The following is a 16,535-nucleotide window of genomic DNA, read 5'->3' as shown; positions in this document are numbered from 1 at the left end:
TGGCTGAGGCAAAATAGGGGGTTTTATTGCTTACACAGATGAAGAGATATGAGAATATCCTTGCTTGCTACAAGACACTTGCACAGGTGTCACAAACTGTGGTGTTCACTTGGTAATTGTAGCTATATTTGAATTATAAATATTACTTGATTTGAATTTGTTTTTAAGACTATGTAATAATCCAACATGTCATGAATATTCTTTATCTTTTGAGAATGTATGGATTATCTATATTTTTATAATTTGAATTATTTTACATTAATTTTTTTAAAGTTTTGTGAAGTCTTGTGGGAAATGGATTATGTTATAGTGCATATCAAAATATACTTTGCTGTTTTCTGCTATACTTTTCCCACTCTCTAATTTATTGCAGTTTTCTTTACCATTTATTTTTCTCTAGTTCTTTAATCTTTCACTAATGAATAATTATTTGAGACTCTACTATATGTTCTTTTTCTTATTATTATTGCTAGACTTACAGCATTTTATTTGATAACCTCTAGATGAGACTGTTCAGTAGAAACATAATATGTAGCACAAATGAGAGCTATATATGCAATTTTTAATTAAAGCATTATATTTATATATATTTGGGTTTCTTTTGACAACATTTATACCTACAAGGAATTTGATTCAATCCCCATTCCTACCTTTTCCTCTCTTCCTCCCTCCCAATTTCTCCTTCCTCCACTGATCTTCCTTTCACTTCTTCATTTACTTTTGATTGATACTGCCTACATATATATAAAGGTGAAATTTCCTTTGGTACATTTATATATGTATATATCATGATTTTGTTAGATCCTTCCATATTTCTTTCCCTTCTTTCCTCCCTCTTGTTCACCTTCTCCATTGATTTTCCCTTGATCCTTATGATATTTTTTCCATTTCTCCACCTTCTTCTTTCCCTTATTTTGCTCTAGCTTCCACACATGAAAGAAAACACTTAACCCTTTATTTTCCTGAGTCTGACTTTTTTTGTTAGCATGATTTTTATCCATTCCCATCAGCTTGCCAGAAAATGCCATTTTTTAATTCTTCTTTATGACTGAGGAAATTTCCATTATGTATATATACCATTTTCTGGATTCATTCATTTATTGATGGGCATATGGGTTGATTCCATAATCAACTATAGCTATTGTGAATTGAACTGCTATAAACATTGCAGTGGCTATATTACTATAATATATTGATTTTAGATTTTCTCTCATTTTGTAGGCTTTCTCTTCATGCTCTTAATCATTTCCTTTGTTATCCTTTGTTGTACAGAAACTTTTTAATTTTATGGCATTTCACTTATTGAGTCTTGTCGAGGAAGTTGGTACTTGCACCTTTATGATGGAATATTGACACTGTTTTCTTCTACCAGTTGCAAAGTTTCTGGTCTAATTTCTGATTCTTTAACCCATTCAATTTGATTTTTGAATAGTGTGAAAGATAGGAATCGAACTTCATTCTACTACATATAGATAGCCTTTTTAACTAATAGGGGTAAGAAAACTGGATATCTTTTCTCTAACATATATTTTTGGCATCTTTGTCAAGTATTAGATGGTTATAAGTATGTGGGTTTGTCTGTGTCTTATTCTGTTCCTATGTTCTTCATGTCTATTTTGTTGGAAATACCATACTGTTTTTGCAACTATAGCTCTGTAGTGTAATTTGAGATCAGGTATTGTGATGTCTCCTGCATCACTTTTCTTGTTAAGAATTGCCTTGGCTATTAAAAAAAAAAAAGTTTAAATTTACCAAAATAAATAGATTAAAAAATAGGGTATGAAGAGGTGGTCAAAACTATTGGCAAAGATGGATTTTCATTCTTTGTATTTGTTTTTGGCTTTGTAACCCAGAGGTCCAATGCCTTTGTCCTTGCTTAGCTGCCAGCTTTTGTGGCTAGCAGACATACCTGGTCACAGTATCTCAGCTTCCAGTCCCCTCATGCACGGTAGTCTAGCACAGTTTAGGTACTGCTAAATTGTGTATTACTGAGGTGCAGGTGTTGCAGATTCTAAAATGGAAATTCCAGTAATTGGGGTTTAATCTAGACCAAACTTTGGAACTCTAGGTGACTGTTAAAGAGTCGATCCACACGCACTATTGCAGGGGAGATGCCAGCCTCTGCAGGATGTCTGATCTCTAGGGTCTCTGGTAAAATCCAGTGTTAGGCATAGGAACAAAACTTTTACAAGTTTCAGCTTCTCTGCTATGAATATGAAATACCAGGTATTGGCCTTGGATCACAGATATTCCTGTATAGCTGCTCTAGCACCAGCAACAATGGTAGCTTTCTCACCAACAATGGGACCTTTCTCTCTTGGGATTCAGAGCCTGAATGATCCATGCAAAATTTTCTTTGTGCCTATTTTAGTCTCTCTGTTTCAAATGCCTTCCGGGAAGTTTTTTTGGTTAGTTGCTGGGGTTCCTGATCTCCTGTCTCCCATTGGTAGGAGTGGGGAGGACAGTTTTATAGGGAGTGCACTGCAGGCTACTTTCTCTGGTATTGCAAGTGCAGCTAGTGGATACTTTTTCCCATAGGGCAAGCAGAAACTTTCCCCAGTGATGGGGAGCACCCAACCCAGCTTTCCCAAGTAAGCACTGGCCATTTTTCAAGCCCAGAAGGTTTTCCCTCCCAGGGAGTTATTTTTGGATTTGCTTTCACTGATTTGCTTCCCCTACTGACTATTAAAATCAGCCTTCCTCACTAATCCACAGGTTACCCCAAGTCAATTCTTTATTTTTTCATTTCTTTGTCACATCATCTCCTTTGTGTGCACTGCTCAACTCCCCCTCCCCCCTTTCCACTGTGCTGGTGCTTCTCTAATGTGTTATTTCTTATATTCAAGTTCTGACTTATCTCTATAATTTGGGGGTTTTGTTTTAATACAGTTTGCTATTAATTTTCAGTGAGTTACCCTAGTTACCCACCTGACTGAGAAGCCATCTTCCTGTTTTATAAGTCTGGTGCTGAGGAGCTACTGGGATTTGCACCCTTTCTCTAATTGCCGTCTTCTTTCCTTAGTATGCAATTTTAAATTTTCTAGGACCCACACTTAAAATGTAGAAACAGATGATATTGATTTGATTAATATATTATATTTCACATGATATATCCAAAATATTAGTATTGCAACATTCATATAAAAAGTATGCAATATTTTACATATTTTTTGTATTTGATATCCCATGTACATTTTACGTTTACTTGGCAAGTTGAATTTTAGTAATTATTGATAGTTACTCTTTTAAATCAAAATTTTAAAAAGTTTAGTACATCATGCTTTCTATTTGCTTGGATGATAGATAAATGGAATCTAACTTGAATGTTGTAAGTTTGGGTATTCTTGATTTAAATGAGGCATGTTTGTCATTATCAAACCTAATAGAATAGCAATAAAATCCAAACTCTAAATAATTTGCTCATTTGCTTGCTAATATTGATGAATATTTAAAGACCAAATATTATACATTTCTAGGAAGTCTCTTAATGTTAAGAATTCCAGAAGGTCTATAGCCCAAATTTTGTTCTAGTTGATTAATGTTGGAAATGTGTAAGTATTATTTATTTAATGCTGTCATTCAAAGTTAATTCTATTCAATTTTTGATAATATGATACTTTTTTCCTTTTGAACTCAGTCGACTTTGTAGTTATTTATATACATGTATGTACACTATGTGTGTGAAATCAAAATTTCAATAATATTAATATTTTTATAGAGTAATTGAAATAAAAATAGCACATTTAAGCCCATATCCTAAATTTGATTTCAGGTCTGATTTTATGCTAATACAATTTATTTAATGACAATAATCACTATTACATTAGTAACTTATTTATTATGCTAAATGGATAAAGTAGGGACAGTGCTGTTGCAGACCATGTGGATATGGTAACCAGTTAAACAAAGAAAAAGGATTTTGACTAGGATTGTAAAACTATATAGAGAAAACTAGGATAACAGTAGGTTAGAGAACAGGACTTCACAGTTATCTCTTTGACACTTTAAGAAAACTATGAAAGGGGGTTGGGATTGTGGCTCAGTGGCAGACCACTTGCCTAGCACATGTGAGGCTCTGGGTTTGATTCTCAGCACCACATATCAATAAATAAAATAGATCTCCATTGACAATTTAAAAAATATTTAAAAAAGAAAGCTACTGAAAGTTTTTTTAATTTTAAAAATAATCATAGAATCATTTAAGCTATTTTAAAATAGCCTTGAGTTTTTCTTAAAAATCTGAGAAACTTACCACAAGAATGGGATGCTAATTAGAATAAGTTATACTCCATTATGATTAACATGTCAGAATATACTGTCGTGTATATCTAAAAGTACAAATTTTTTTTATTGGTTGTTCAAAACATTACAAAGCTCTTGACATATCATCTTTCATACATTTGATTCAAGTGGGTTATGAACTCCCATTTTTACCCCAATACAAGTTGCAGAATCACATCGGTTACACATCCACATTTTTACAAATTACCATATTAATGACTGTTGTATTCTGCTACCTTTCCTATCCCCTACTATCCCCCTCCCCTTCCCTCTCATCTTCCCTCTCTACCCCATCTGCTGTTGCTTAATTCTCTCTCTTGTTTTTTTTTCCCCCTTTCCCCTCACAAACTCTTATATGTAATTTTGTGTAACAATGAGGGTCTCCTTCCATTTCCATACAGTTTCCCTTCTCTCTCCCTTTCTCTCCCCCCACTCATCTCTGTTTAATGTTAATCTTTTCGTACAAATTTTTTAAATGTCAAAAATTTTTTTGAGAAACTCCCAAATTTCAATATACCACATCACACATTTCCCTCTGTTAAAGTACAGATATAAAAAAGAAACATGAAGATACAATACTGACTGGTCTTGACCACAAGATGTTTAGTGTAGTTTTCTGCTGCATGTATAGGTAGCATTCAGATTAAAACATCTGTTCGCATTTTGTATTTAAACCACGATTCTTTTTCTGTTCTCTTTTGGGTGTTGGAGTGTAACTTTCCTGCTCTGCATGTTGGCTTATAGGGTCCTGTTTCTTCTACTATCTTCCTATTGTTGCTGACTCCTGCTTCTCATTGTGGTTTCTCTTTTACCATTCTCACCCCATATTCCACTTTAAATGTTGGTAAACTCCAAAATTCCTTTTTTTAGTCTTAATAAATTTGCCCATTCATAAAGCAACAGTATTTTAAAACAGTTTTATAACAGAACAATAAAAGGTTTTAATAACTTTTTAAATGTTTTACTATATCAGTGGTGTGCTACTTTTCAGTAAATGACATTTTTCTTTTAGAATTCAAATCTGATTCATCAGAAAGTATCTCCTCCTAATGATCGGCAAGGATCTCCAATATTATCATTCATCCTTCTAGAACAATATAATGCCATTCGTTTAGTACAAAGTGTGCATCAGTCTCTTGCTGCCCTCAGCAAAGTCATCAGAGGAACTACCTTACTGAGTTCAGAAGTCCAAAAATTGGCAAGTGCTTTATTAAACCAAAAGGTAAGCCAATACTGTATGTTTTTATTTCATTATTTAAGTAGGTCTTTATTTGTTGGATTCTTGTGGTTAATAACAGACAACTGAAGTCAAAATGGTTGAAGTCATGTAAAAGTTTATTGACTCAGAGTCTTAGTGGTAGTTAGCATTAAATCAGCTTCTTGGAGCTTAAAATTGCCATTAAGGATCTCAGTTTATGCTATCTATCTCTTCTGTATATGTAATGAAATCTATGTTAATTTCACTTTGGAGCAAGTCCTCTCTGTATATGGTGATACACTTACCAATAGAGAGAACACCTTTTTCTTGGTTATTCGAGCAAAAATCTTGGGATATACTTTGATCCCAACCAGTTTGTATGTTATTCCTTTTTCCATACTAATTCTGTGGGCAGGACATGCAAAACTTTCATTTGTGTAGGGGTTCAACCAACAAATACCTATTCCTGGAGATGGGGATGGGTTCATCTGTAACACATATACTGAGATTGGCAGCAGAAGAAATAAACACTTCTACTAAGTAATTAGTTCCCTTTAAATGATAGTAAAAATCACACAGTTCAGATTAATTGAAGAGAAACAAAAAATTTGCAAGGGTGTTTGTAGACTGATTTTTAGCCATTTGGAGAATATGAATTTTACAGCACTTGGAGTCTAGAAAAGATTTCAGTAGGGCAATCAAAAGTTTTTATTTTCTGCTGTGTATACTCAATATAAGGAAACTTGTAGTAGTCTGTCTAAATGTCCTATTTTAATATAAAAATGTAGCCTATCTATAATTTCCTACATCTCTCTACCATTAAGAAGACATTCAACACTCTTCTATTCTCTCTCATATATACATGGATATTTTATGTAGAAATAAGACAGTATAGCAAAAAAGCTAAGTATGTGGCCTCCAGAATGTGTCTACAAATTAGTAGGTATGTAACCTTAGGGCGGTTCTGTGAACATCTCCAAACTGTTTTTCTCACTTGTAAAATAAGGATAATAATGGTACCAACTTCATGTGATTCTTTTGATAGTTAAATATGGGTAAAGTACTTGGCTTATAGCAAACACACTTTTTAAATAGTTGTTTTTGTTACTTTGGAGAATTTCATTATAAACAGAACAATTCATAAAGTATTATATGGTAACATTGTGCAAATTAAGTTTATGGAAGTTGGGATACTTTGTACATCACTTTCAGTAAGAAATAGTTACAGCCTGGAACCATGGTATTTCAAGAGATTTTATGTGATATAAATAATAAAATAATATAAAATGTAATTGCCAACTTTGGTTTCTTATTTTACTTCTACTGTTAACATCTAGGTAAACTTTGGCATAAATACCTGAAAGAAAATAATAACTTTAAATCATTTTCTATGACTCAAATATAATATGGCTTAGATTAGATCCTTCTGAAAGACAAAGAACTAAAGGGGCTTGATTATATGAAAATCCTTTCCTAAGACCAAAATATTTTACAAAGGGGTCATAAAATTTTATTTATTTTTCCCCTTTTCCCTGAACCATTAAGATCTTCTAAATATTTTCTAATTTGGCTTAGCAATAGGCAATAACAATAGAATCAGATGGCTTATTTCCTAATTAAAATGTGTTTATATAAGATGTGGATAATTTTAATATGTCATTTATCACCTTCTATATTACACAGGAATAAATACAGCCTTCAAACATAATACTCCCTTTGATATAATTTTATCATTTTGTGAGAATGAATTTGTTAAAAGCCTTTCAAATGATGAAAAGTTCATTTTGCAAAGATATTTAAACTGTATCATAGTAGTATTTATAGAAATAGTTTAAGATGTTTACTAAAACTCAAATGAGAGTAGACTGACTTTCACAAAGACAAGGTGAGTAAAATACTTTGTTTACTTTCTAATGAGTTTTAATGAAATTGAGAATTCAGTACTAACCTATTTCAGAATAAAAATTTAATTTTTTGTTACATTTAAATGTGACAGCTTCTGTATTATGTGATATGATTTCAAGTTATTTACGAAATAGATCATTAATTGATATTTTCTTTAATGTACCTGGCATGATTGACAAAGGAATTTTTCTAGAAAGAATTATGATTCTTTTATTCCTTTGATAATTTCTGGGCTTATGCCTAATCTATTTTTTAATGAAGATACAATAACTTATAATTAATGAAGACATTGTGAAATACTGTTTTCTTTTATATGGTAGAACATGGGTTTTAAGGTAAGTGCAATGGTAACTTACCATTTGTAGATATTAATAGGTTGTATTGCAGTTCTTACAACATTAATTGAATTCTTTTTAAAGGCAATATGTGCAACTCCAGAGGCTGAGGCTGGAGGGTCACAAGTTTAGGTCAGCCTCAGCAACTAAGTGAGGCCCTATACAACTTCATGAGACTCTGACTCAAAATTAAAAATTTTTAAAAAGCCTGAGGATGTGGCTCAGTGGTAAAGTGCCTCTGGGTTCATTCCTCAGTATCCCTCTTCTCACCAAAAAGGCAAGTAAAGCCAACATATATATTGGCTACACATTTCAGCTTTCCTAATCATACTTGTTGGTAATACTACATGACTTTTTATCTTTTTAAACCAGGGAATCCTTCAATAGAAGAGCAAAATGCTAGTGTCTCCTGAGTTTAAAAAAAAAAAAAAAAAAAAAAAAACAAACTACTGGATTTTAACTTTTTGGATCACTGAGCCCTTTAAAAATTGAAATGGATGCAGTTTTAAAATATGCATATACATAGTGTTATTATATAATTTCAGGAGGAGTAAGAGCTGACATCTTTCTGTGCTAGGGTCTGCTTTATAGCAGAGGTTTCAGAGTGTGTGTGCAGGTGGATTAAAAAGGAAATCAGGAAACTTTTGAGATGAACATATTGTCAGTTTGGGATTTTAAGTTTACACAAGTCTAAATACTAGAGATCCAAATGAATGTATAATTGGGAATTGCTTGTCAACTTTTTATGTAGCTTGGATGCACATAGCAAGATGTTTAAACATGAGTGCACATGCTTGGTATCTAGTTTGTGTTTCGATGAATAGCTGGCTAATACTATCAAAGACAAAGCAAACTAATGGATTTGACCTCAAGTTTTTTTTTCACCTGAGACAGTTTATTGATTTGTTGCGTTAATGCCAGAAATTACTGAGACTAGCTCAGTAATTGTTCAAGTTCTGATTTATATTAGTATTCACATATGCTGTGATGAACAATTACTGTTGAAACAAAATGCCTTGCATTAATAATCACAGTTACCTAAATTCTATTAAATTCATAGTGTGTTGAATTTGTTTTATTGTTCTGACTCATTTAACAGTGTGGTAAATTATGGAAATTATTGTTAGTTTTATAATGTTTATAGATCAAATTTTAATGTAAACCCTCAGCCCATTTTCTGCTGCTCTTGATGCACATTCATTAAGATTGATAAATTTATATAAATTATTGTGACCACAATGTGTCTACATATGTTCATATCTACATTAAAGAATGGCAAATGATATTGGCCTAAATGAATGTAATATAGAAATAATCCACAAAATTTTAAACTCTCCAGGAAAGTAAAAGCTTAGAGATTCATTATTGACATTGATATATTCCACATATAGGCATTCAGTATATTTTATTAGATTTTATTACATGAAATACAATTTACAGATTATCATCTTACTTTCTGAATATGTTTGATGATAAACTCATCTTTCTCTCCAAAGCTAATCTTCATTATAAGCATTTTTAATGTGTTCAGGTTTATACATATACTAAGCTAAAGATGCTATGAATTGTCTGTATTTTAAAGACAAATACTGTCTTAATTTATACTTATGTACCAAAGTATCGTGGAGCAGGAGGCTCAAACAACAAAAATTTATTTTTCACAGTCTGGAGGCTGGAAAGGCCTAGATCAAGGTGCTGATAGTTATGGAACAGCACCCTTAAGATTCATTGAAGTCTTATTGTTTAACAGAGGCTCTGCAAAGTGTATCCTACTAGTCTTTATGATACTCTTATCTTAGATTCTTCCTCCTTTTAAGTCTACAAAGTCCCTTGGGTTTCCACAAACATTCTCTGTTTTCACTTATACTCTTCTAAATGTCCTTCCAGTTCAACCCACCACCCAGTTGTAAAGCCATAGGTTTTTGTTAAGGTAGCATTCTACTTCTAGGTATCAAAATTTATCAGGTAAGTCTTACTGCAGAACAAATTTACCAAATCTTATTTTAAAACCATTTCATTTTAAATGTTTATTTTTAGCTTAAAAATCTGAAATCTAGGTAGGGTTTTAGAGAGAAAACTTGTCTCGTTCACACAGTCACTGATATGGCTGGTAAGTCTTCACTGTTTCAGAGCTGGGAGCTTTTATTGCTATACATGTGAGCCTCTCTAAGAACATTTAGATGAAAGATGAGTGAGTTTCAAAAGACAAGAAATATAAGCAACAGTTTTTTATAGCTTAGACCTGGAAATTAACACAGCATCACTTCCAACTAGTTACTGGGCCAGTATTCGAGGAGAGGAACTTAAATCTCAAGTCTCAATAGAGGCATTAAGGGATTTAGGTTCTTGTTTTATAATCACAACTATTTTAAATTCAAAGCATAATTGTGACCTTTATCTACCATATATTTTAGAAGGTTTATTTCACTCCTCCAATGAGACTAGATGTTTTCTAAGGCCCCTTTCTACTCTAAGTCTGGTTATTATATAATTTTCATTGTTGATATATTCTAGATAGGAGTAGTTTCTCAACTATATAATCACAGTATTTGGGGGTGATGCTTTCTCTGTTATTATCACACTTTAGGAAAATGATTTTAAGAATTTTATTTTTTGAAGAGATTTTCCTTAAGAATTCTCCTTTTAAGGAAATGTATTAACTTATTCTATGTCATTCTATTTTAATTAAATCAAGGAAAACAGAAATATTAATAAGAAGGAATCATGATATGTATAATGTGAATTATATGTCAGATTTTATCCCCATCACAGTAATGTTGAAGGTCTTCTATATGTAATATACATAAAGTTAATTTTGGCCCCTTTTAAATCCCAGTGTCCCCTCACATGGCAGAACAAGTGGGAAGGCCCAGAAGATCCCTTACAGTACCTTAGAGGTCTTGTAGCTCGTGCCCTTGCAATACAGGTAAGACTAAATTATTTAGTAATTAATAATTGCATGAGTGTATGGCCATTGTATTATACAACCTTTTTGCTAATAACTATGAGACTGACATGATTTTGTATATAAACTATCAGATATTTTCATATTCTGCCATTTTTATTGCTTATTATTGAGCCTGGTTTGAACCTCTGATATAAACATATCATTCTTTGATAACAAGCATATTTCACTCTTGCACTAGGCTTTTCAGTCACTTCATGGATAGTATTCTACTTCATCACGCTCTTTCCTGATCCTGGAATGCACGGTATATAACTTTAACCATTCTCTTTCCACCTTTCCAGTGTCCTAACTCACTTTTCTTCCCTCTTCATCCTTTCTGGAAATCTTTGAACTTGGGGCAGTCTCTGTTCATATACAGACTGCTAATCTCTGCTAGTGGCATGGGAGATGAGAAATGTTTAGATGTGAAATGTATTAGATGGGCCCTGAGCATTGCTTCCATATTCCATTGAATGTTTTGAACTTCACTACTTTCCTGAAGATTCCACTTAGTCACAGACTTGATTTTAGAGAAAATTCAAGCTGTGGGGTATGAGTGCTTAAAAATTCCTACCCTTCTCTCCCATCTACAAATTTGTTCAGTGTTACACTCCTCATCTTTGTTCATGTTTATATTAGAAGTTGACCTGCTATTGAAGACTCAGTGTAGGTGATTCCTTATCTCTTTAGAAAACTTCCAGAGGGTCTTTCCTTGTTCTTCTCTTTTTTCATCTTTCCAAGTCTTTTCATTCAGTTTGCCAGTCTACAAGTAGGACTCATTTGAAGACATGAGGATGCATTCAAAATGTTTGTTTGCTTTCTGTTCTCTAGGCTGTAGGATTATTGGAGAAAAAGTTATAGAGTAGAAAATGAAAATTATCAGGTAGAGAAGAATCATGCCATGCCTTTCCCTCTCTCTGTCTGCTGAGTATGTACCTGGAAATACTCTATCAATGCTGGAAGAATGGAAGGAAAAAAGGATGGAGAAGGGGAAGAGGGAAGGACAAATACTGTCATTTTAGAAAAATATTGGAATGCTCTGAAGTTTTTTGTATGTTATAATGGCATGGTTGTGATAAATTCAAATATTTCTCAGTGTTATTTGCTTTAGATTATTTTCATAAAGAACTTGTGTTTCTTTTATTTGCTAAAAATAGTGGCTCATATTATACTATGTATGTAAGTACACTCAATTTTGTTGTCTTATATTGTTAATACTGAAGTTAATAGCCTTTAAAGCACTTTTACATGAATTATTGTAATTGGCACAACTATTTAAAGTAAGTATATTGAAGACTGGCCACAAAAACTGAACGCTTTTCCTCTTTATTTTTCTTGAAAGCTTTATAGGCATTTAATCTTAATTGTAATGATAAATTTTCAAGAAGTTTCGAGCTTGATCATAGTTTACCCATCTTTCCAACCAGGGAATAGGTAATATTTCTCACTTTCATCATCTCTTTGGGATATTTTGTGTATTTTGTTTTTCTGGGCTAAACTTGTTTTCATTTGTAAATGTAGAAAAATGTCCACCTCCCCAAAGTGACCTTTATTGTTTGTGATTTGCATTCCATCTTTCAATGACCTGTTGATTCTATTGTTTTCACTTATGCCTTCTCTATTTCACAGAAAAATATCCAGAGCAGCTTGTGATGGTTAGAGAACAATGTAGCTCCCTAGTTGAAAAGGGTGGGTACATGCCATGGTGGTGTGGCAGGGAGAATAAGAAGTCCTATTTGCAAGGTTCTTTGAAATTGGCAGCTGTGGCTTCTTATAAAAGTGTATGAACACATTGAATATAAATAAATACATAGCAGCTTGAGCCCAGGTCCATGCAAAATTTAAGACCTCAAAAACTTGCAATTTGGCATAGAACACCAGTATGAAGAGAACAAGCAACTGAAAATATTATATGTAATGCTAGTTTATTATAGAGATTTTATGTAAATAAGCTAAGGCCGACAAGGGTCAAGAATGGCATTCCTTCACTCAGGCAAAAAAAAAAAAATTAAACAGGCACTATATGCTAGGCCATGTGAAATGTTAGATATAATGATTACTGGAAATATATTTTTCTGCCTCAAATTTTTTATATTTCTTATATTCATCCACTTTGGCATCTAAAAAATTTATAAATGTGATTAATGCTTTTCTGATGCCAAACACTATGAAACTGATGATGTCAAGGGGTAAACATGATAGACATATATCTTGTCCCAAAGAAGCTATCCTTATAGCTTATCAGAAAAGGTAGCATTGAATAAACAACAGAGTAAAGAAGTCAGTACTCTGGGAACAAAGAGCCATAGTGCTTAACCTAAAGAGATTCAAGGAAGTGACGCTTCAGGTGAGAACTTTGTAGGAACAACTCAGGTGAACAGAAGGAAGAATATGGCAGATAGAAGGAAAGTCGTAGTCAAGAGTAAGCCTTGTGGTTTCAAGAAACCAAAAAAGCAGAGTAAAGAAGGAGGGGGGTGTTCAGTGATTAGGCTAGAGAATAGTAAAGGATAAGTCATGCTGCTATATTAAATTATATTTGATCCTATAGGCAAAAGATACCCATTGTAGTATTTTAAAGAAGGAAGTCACATTAGGATTTTTTTATATTATTTCTAATTAGTTATACCTGACAGTAGAATGCATTTTGACACATCATGCATAAATGGAGTGTAACTTCTCATTTGACTGGTTGTACATGATGTAGAGTTACACAGGTCATGTAATCATGTATGCATATAGGGTAATAATGTCTGATGCATTTTACTATCATTCCTACCCCTATGCCCACTCCCCTCTGTCTAGTCTACTCAGTTGCATTCCTATATATCAGCAATGAATCTACTGAAAGAGAAATTGGGAAAACTGTCCTACTCAAATAGCCTCAAAAAAAATAAAATATTTGGGAGTCAATCTAACAAAAAAGGTGAAAGACCTCTACAAGGAAAACTACAGAACTCTGAGAAAGAAATTGAAAAAGCCCTTAAAACATGAAAAGATCTCTCATGCTCTTAAACAAAATTAACATTGTCAAAATGGTCATACTACCAAAAGTTCTATACAGATTTAATGCAATCCCTATTAAAATCCCAATGACATTCTTCACAGAAATAGAAAAATCAATCATGAAATTTATTTGGAAAAATAAGAGATCCAGAATAGCCAAAGCAATCCTTAGCAAGAAAAGTGAAGCAAGAGACATCACAATTACCAGACCTTAAACTATACTACAGAGCTATACTAACAAAAATGGCATAGTATTGGCACCAAAACAGACACGTAGACCAATGGTACAGAATAGAAAACAGAGACAAACCCACATAAATAGTTATCTCATACTAGACAAAGCCACCAAAAGCATACATTGGAGATAAGATAGCTTCTTCAACAAATGGTGCTGGGAAAACTGGAAATCCACGTGTTGCAAAATGAAATTGAACCCATGTTTCTCACCATGCACAAAATTCAACTGATTGGTTCTTACGTCAGTAATCTCAAATGTTCTGGTTGAAATATAAGCCATATTATACCATTCCTTTCCTGAAACTATCCCCATAATTAGTCATCTCATTCAGAGTATCAAAAATCCTTATTTAAAATAAGGCCCATCCCCTCTAATTTCCTCTCCTAGTTTTTTATCTCATTTGCTGTTCCTTTTTACTGGTCCCCTTGCTTTTCAGTGAGCAAATCTGTAACACTCCCTTACTGGGCCTTTATTCTTGCAGTTTCCTACTTGGAATGCTATCCCCCATGATACCTACAAGAAAGCTTCCTTATCTCCTTCAAGTCTATGCTCAGATGTCAACTTTGCATTTACCTTCCCTTACCATCTTGTTTTAAGTTATAGTCTCTGACAGTTCTTCTCCTCTTTGCCTTCTTTGTTTTTTCCATGGCCTATATCTCCATTGAGTATTCTATGTATTTCACTTATTTATATTTTGAATTTTCTAATATTCCTCCACTGAAATGTGAGATCCAAGTATGTAGTTCACATTAGCAGACTTTTCAATAAGTAACTGTTGAGTAAAAATGTTTCAATCAACTATAGGGTTAATCTCAAGTAAACTGACATGTCTATGCTTCCCAATCATCACAATTTATCTCCCTAAGATATATTCTTTACTATCCAGGATATGTTTTAGATTTTTTACTTCTATCTAAATCTACTCAATAAACATTTTGGTTTAACATTTGAGGACTTATTTGCTCTTACAATCTAAAATGTTCAAAGTGTTTTTTATTCATTTTTGAGGTGTCTTCTATATTTTGGAAGGTTTTGTCATACCTTACATTCCTGGAAAAGAATATTCTTAATTTTCCTAACTTATCTCAGTAACTCATAGTCCTTGATATAGTGTTTTACACACATTAAGTATTCACTATAATTATTCATAGGAAGGCTTGTAAAAATGAAACTGAAAAAGACTGTGTGGCTCTAAAATCTTTAGCATCCCTCTTTTTAGATATTATACTCAGCTAGAATTGTGAGTATGTGTGTGTGTGTGTGTGTGTGTGTGTGTGTATTGCATATATATTCATTCATTCATTCACTCAGTGAATATTTACTGACATTGTTCTAAGTGCTGGAAATAATAGTGGGGAAACAGGAATCATATATTAGTGAAAGACATATGCAGCAGTCTGTCTGGGCACAATTCAGGAGCCACTTGTCAAAAGAAACAAACTTTATTTTTAGAACCACACACGCCAAACAAAACAGCTTCTCAGGAAAAACCTTCAGAGCCCAACTGCCACCACCGGCTTCCCACAAGCCTCTCAACCTCCCCCACTCCTCCTGCTCTTGAGGCTGATTGGCTGGGTCGTGTGGGCAGAGCCAAAAAAAGTCCCCCAATGAGCAGCTCCATGGTCTGAAAGGGTGGGGAAACAGCCCAATGAGCATCACCGCAGAGGAGCCAATCAGTTGGCAGCTAGAAGTTTGCTGGGGCCAATGTGAGCCAATCATCAACTGGCAGCTGGAAGTTTGCTGGCAGCTGGAAGTTTGCTGGGGCCCCTTCAGCTGTGGCTCTCAACAGACATAGATAATAAACTTATCAATATTAGAATGGCATCAAAATATTTTGGCCCAAATCCTGAAATCTAAGGTTAATATTCAGCCAGGTTTTAAGCTGAATTATCACCATTATAGAATGAATTTGAAGTATAGATATGAAATTTTATCCATTGAAATGTAGCTATTACTATAGCAGTCATATTGTAAAATTTTAAGCGTCAAGTTTTATACTGGGATAATAATTCCATAGCATTATCAACTAATAAATCCTTTTAATGGTCAACTATCTTGCATATTTGGAATACTAAACAGTAGTCTGTAGTGATCTACAGTTTTATAGAAGCAATCCTACAAAACATGCTATTTGTACTCTTTGCAAAAGATAAGTCTTGGTTCTAGAAATGTGACAATTTACAGCATAATTAGCTTTCAAGATGTCAGAATTTCTCCTGAGTTTCTATTTGCACCACAACCTTCATCACATCATACAAATGTTAGCAGCTACTGTAGTAAAAAAAAAAAAAAAAAGTAACCAATGATCGTTCGTTAGTACTGTTTGCTATGTTGGTACTCTAACTTGCAAAGTCATGTTTCAAGGCTTTTCTTGGTTAAAGTAGCCACTTTTTACTAGTTAGAGGCTTTCATTACATCTTGTTTTAACATTGTTTATTAACAAATGTTGTGAAAAATCTTGTATGTCATGTAGTTCTGTCTTTTGTAAGGAACAATGATAAAAGTGGTTGACATTTTCTCTGTCATGGTCAAGTATGTTATATCAGATACTGTAAGATTTCTGAACACATAATGGAAGATGTTTTTTGAATAAAACTTCCTATGTTTGTGACTCCTAAATCAAATATA

The 16,535-nt window shown here is 33.3% G+C and overlaps 1 protein-coding gene across 2 annotated transcripts in view; it reads left to right on the top strand.

Moving 5' to 3' along the window:
• Dync2h1 (dynein cytoplasmic 2 heavy chain 1) overlaps positions 1-16,535 on the top strand; it is a 337,531-nt gene that overhangs the window by 286,714 nt on the left and 34,282 nt on the right. For both annotated transcript variants that reach the window (XM_076843827.2, XM_076843826.2), the window contains 2 exons: positions 5,294-5,503; positions 10,556-10,645. In XM_076843827.2, coding sequence (XP_076699942.2) covers positions 5,294-5,503; positions 10,556-10,645 — 300 coding nt within the window. The remainder of the gene's footprint in view (positions 1-5,293; positions 5,504-10,555; positions 10,646-16,535) is intronic.

Source organism: Callospermophilus lateralis, chromosome 2 (genome assembly GCF_048772815.1).
Source record: "Callospermophilus lateralis isolate mCalLat2 chromosome 2, mCalLat2.hap1, whole genome shotgun sequence".
NCBI lineage: Eukaryota > Metazoa > Chordata > Mammalia > Rodentia > Sciuridae > Callospermophilus > Callospermophilus lateralis.
This window is presented reverse-complemented; position numbering and strand designations above follow the sequence as displayed.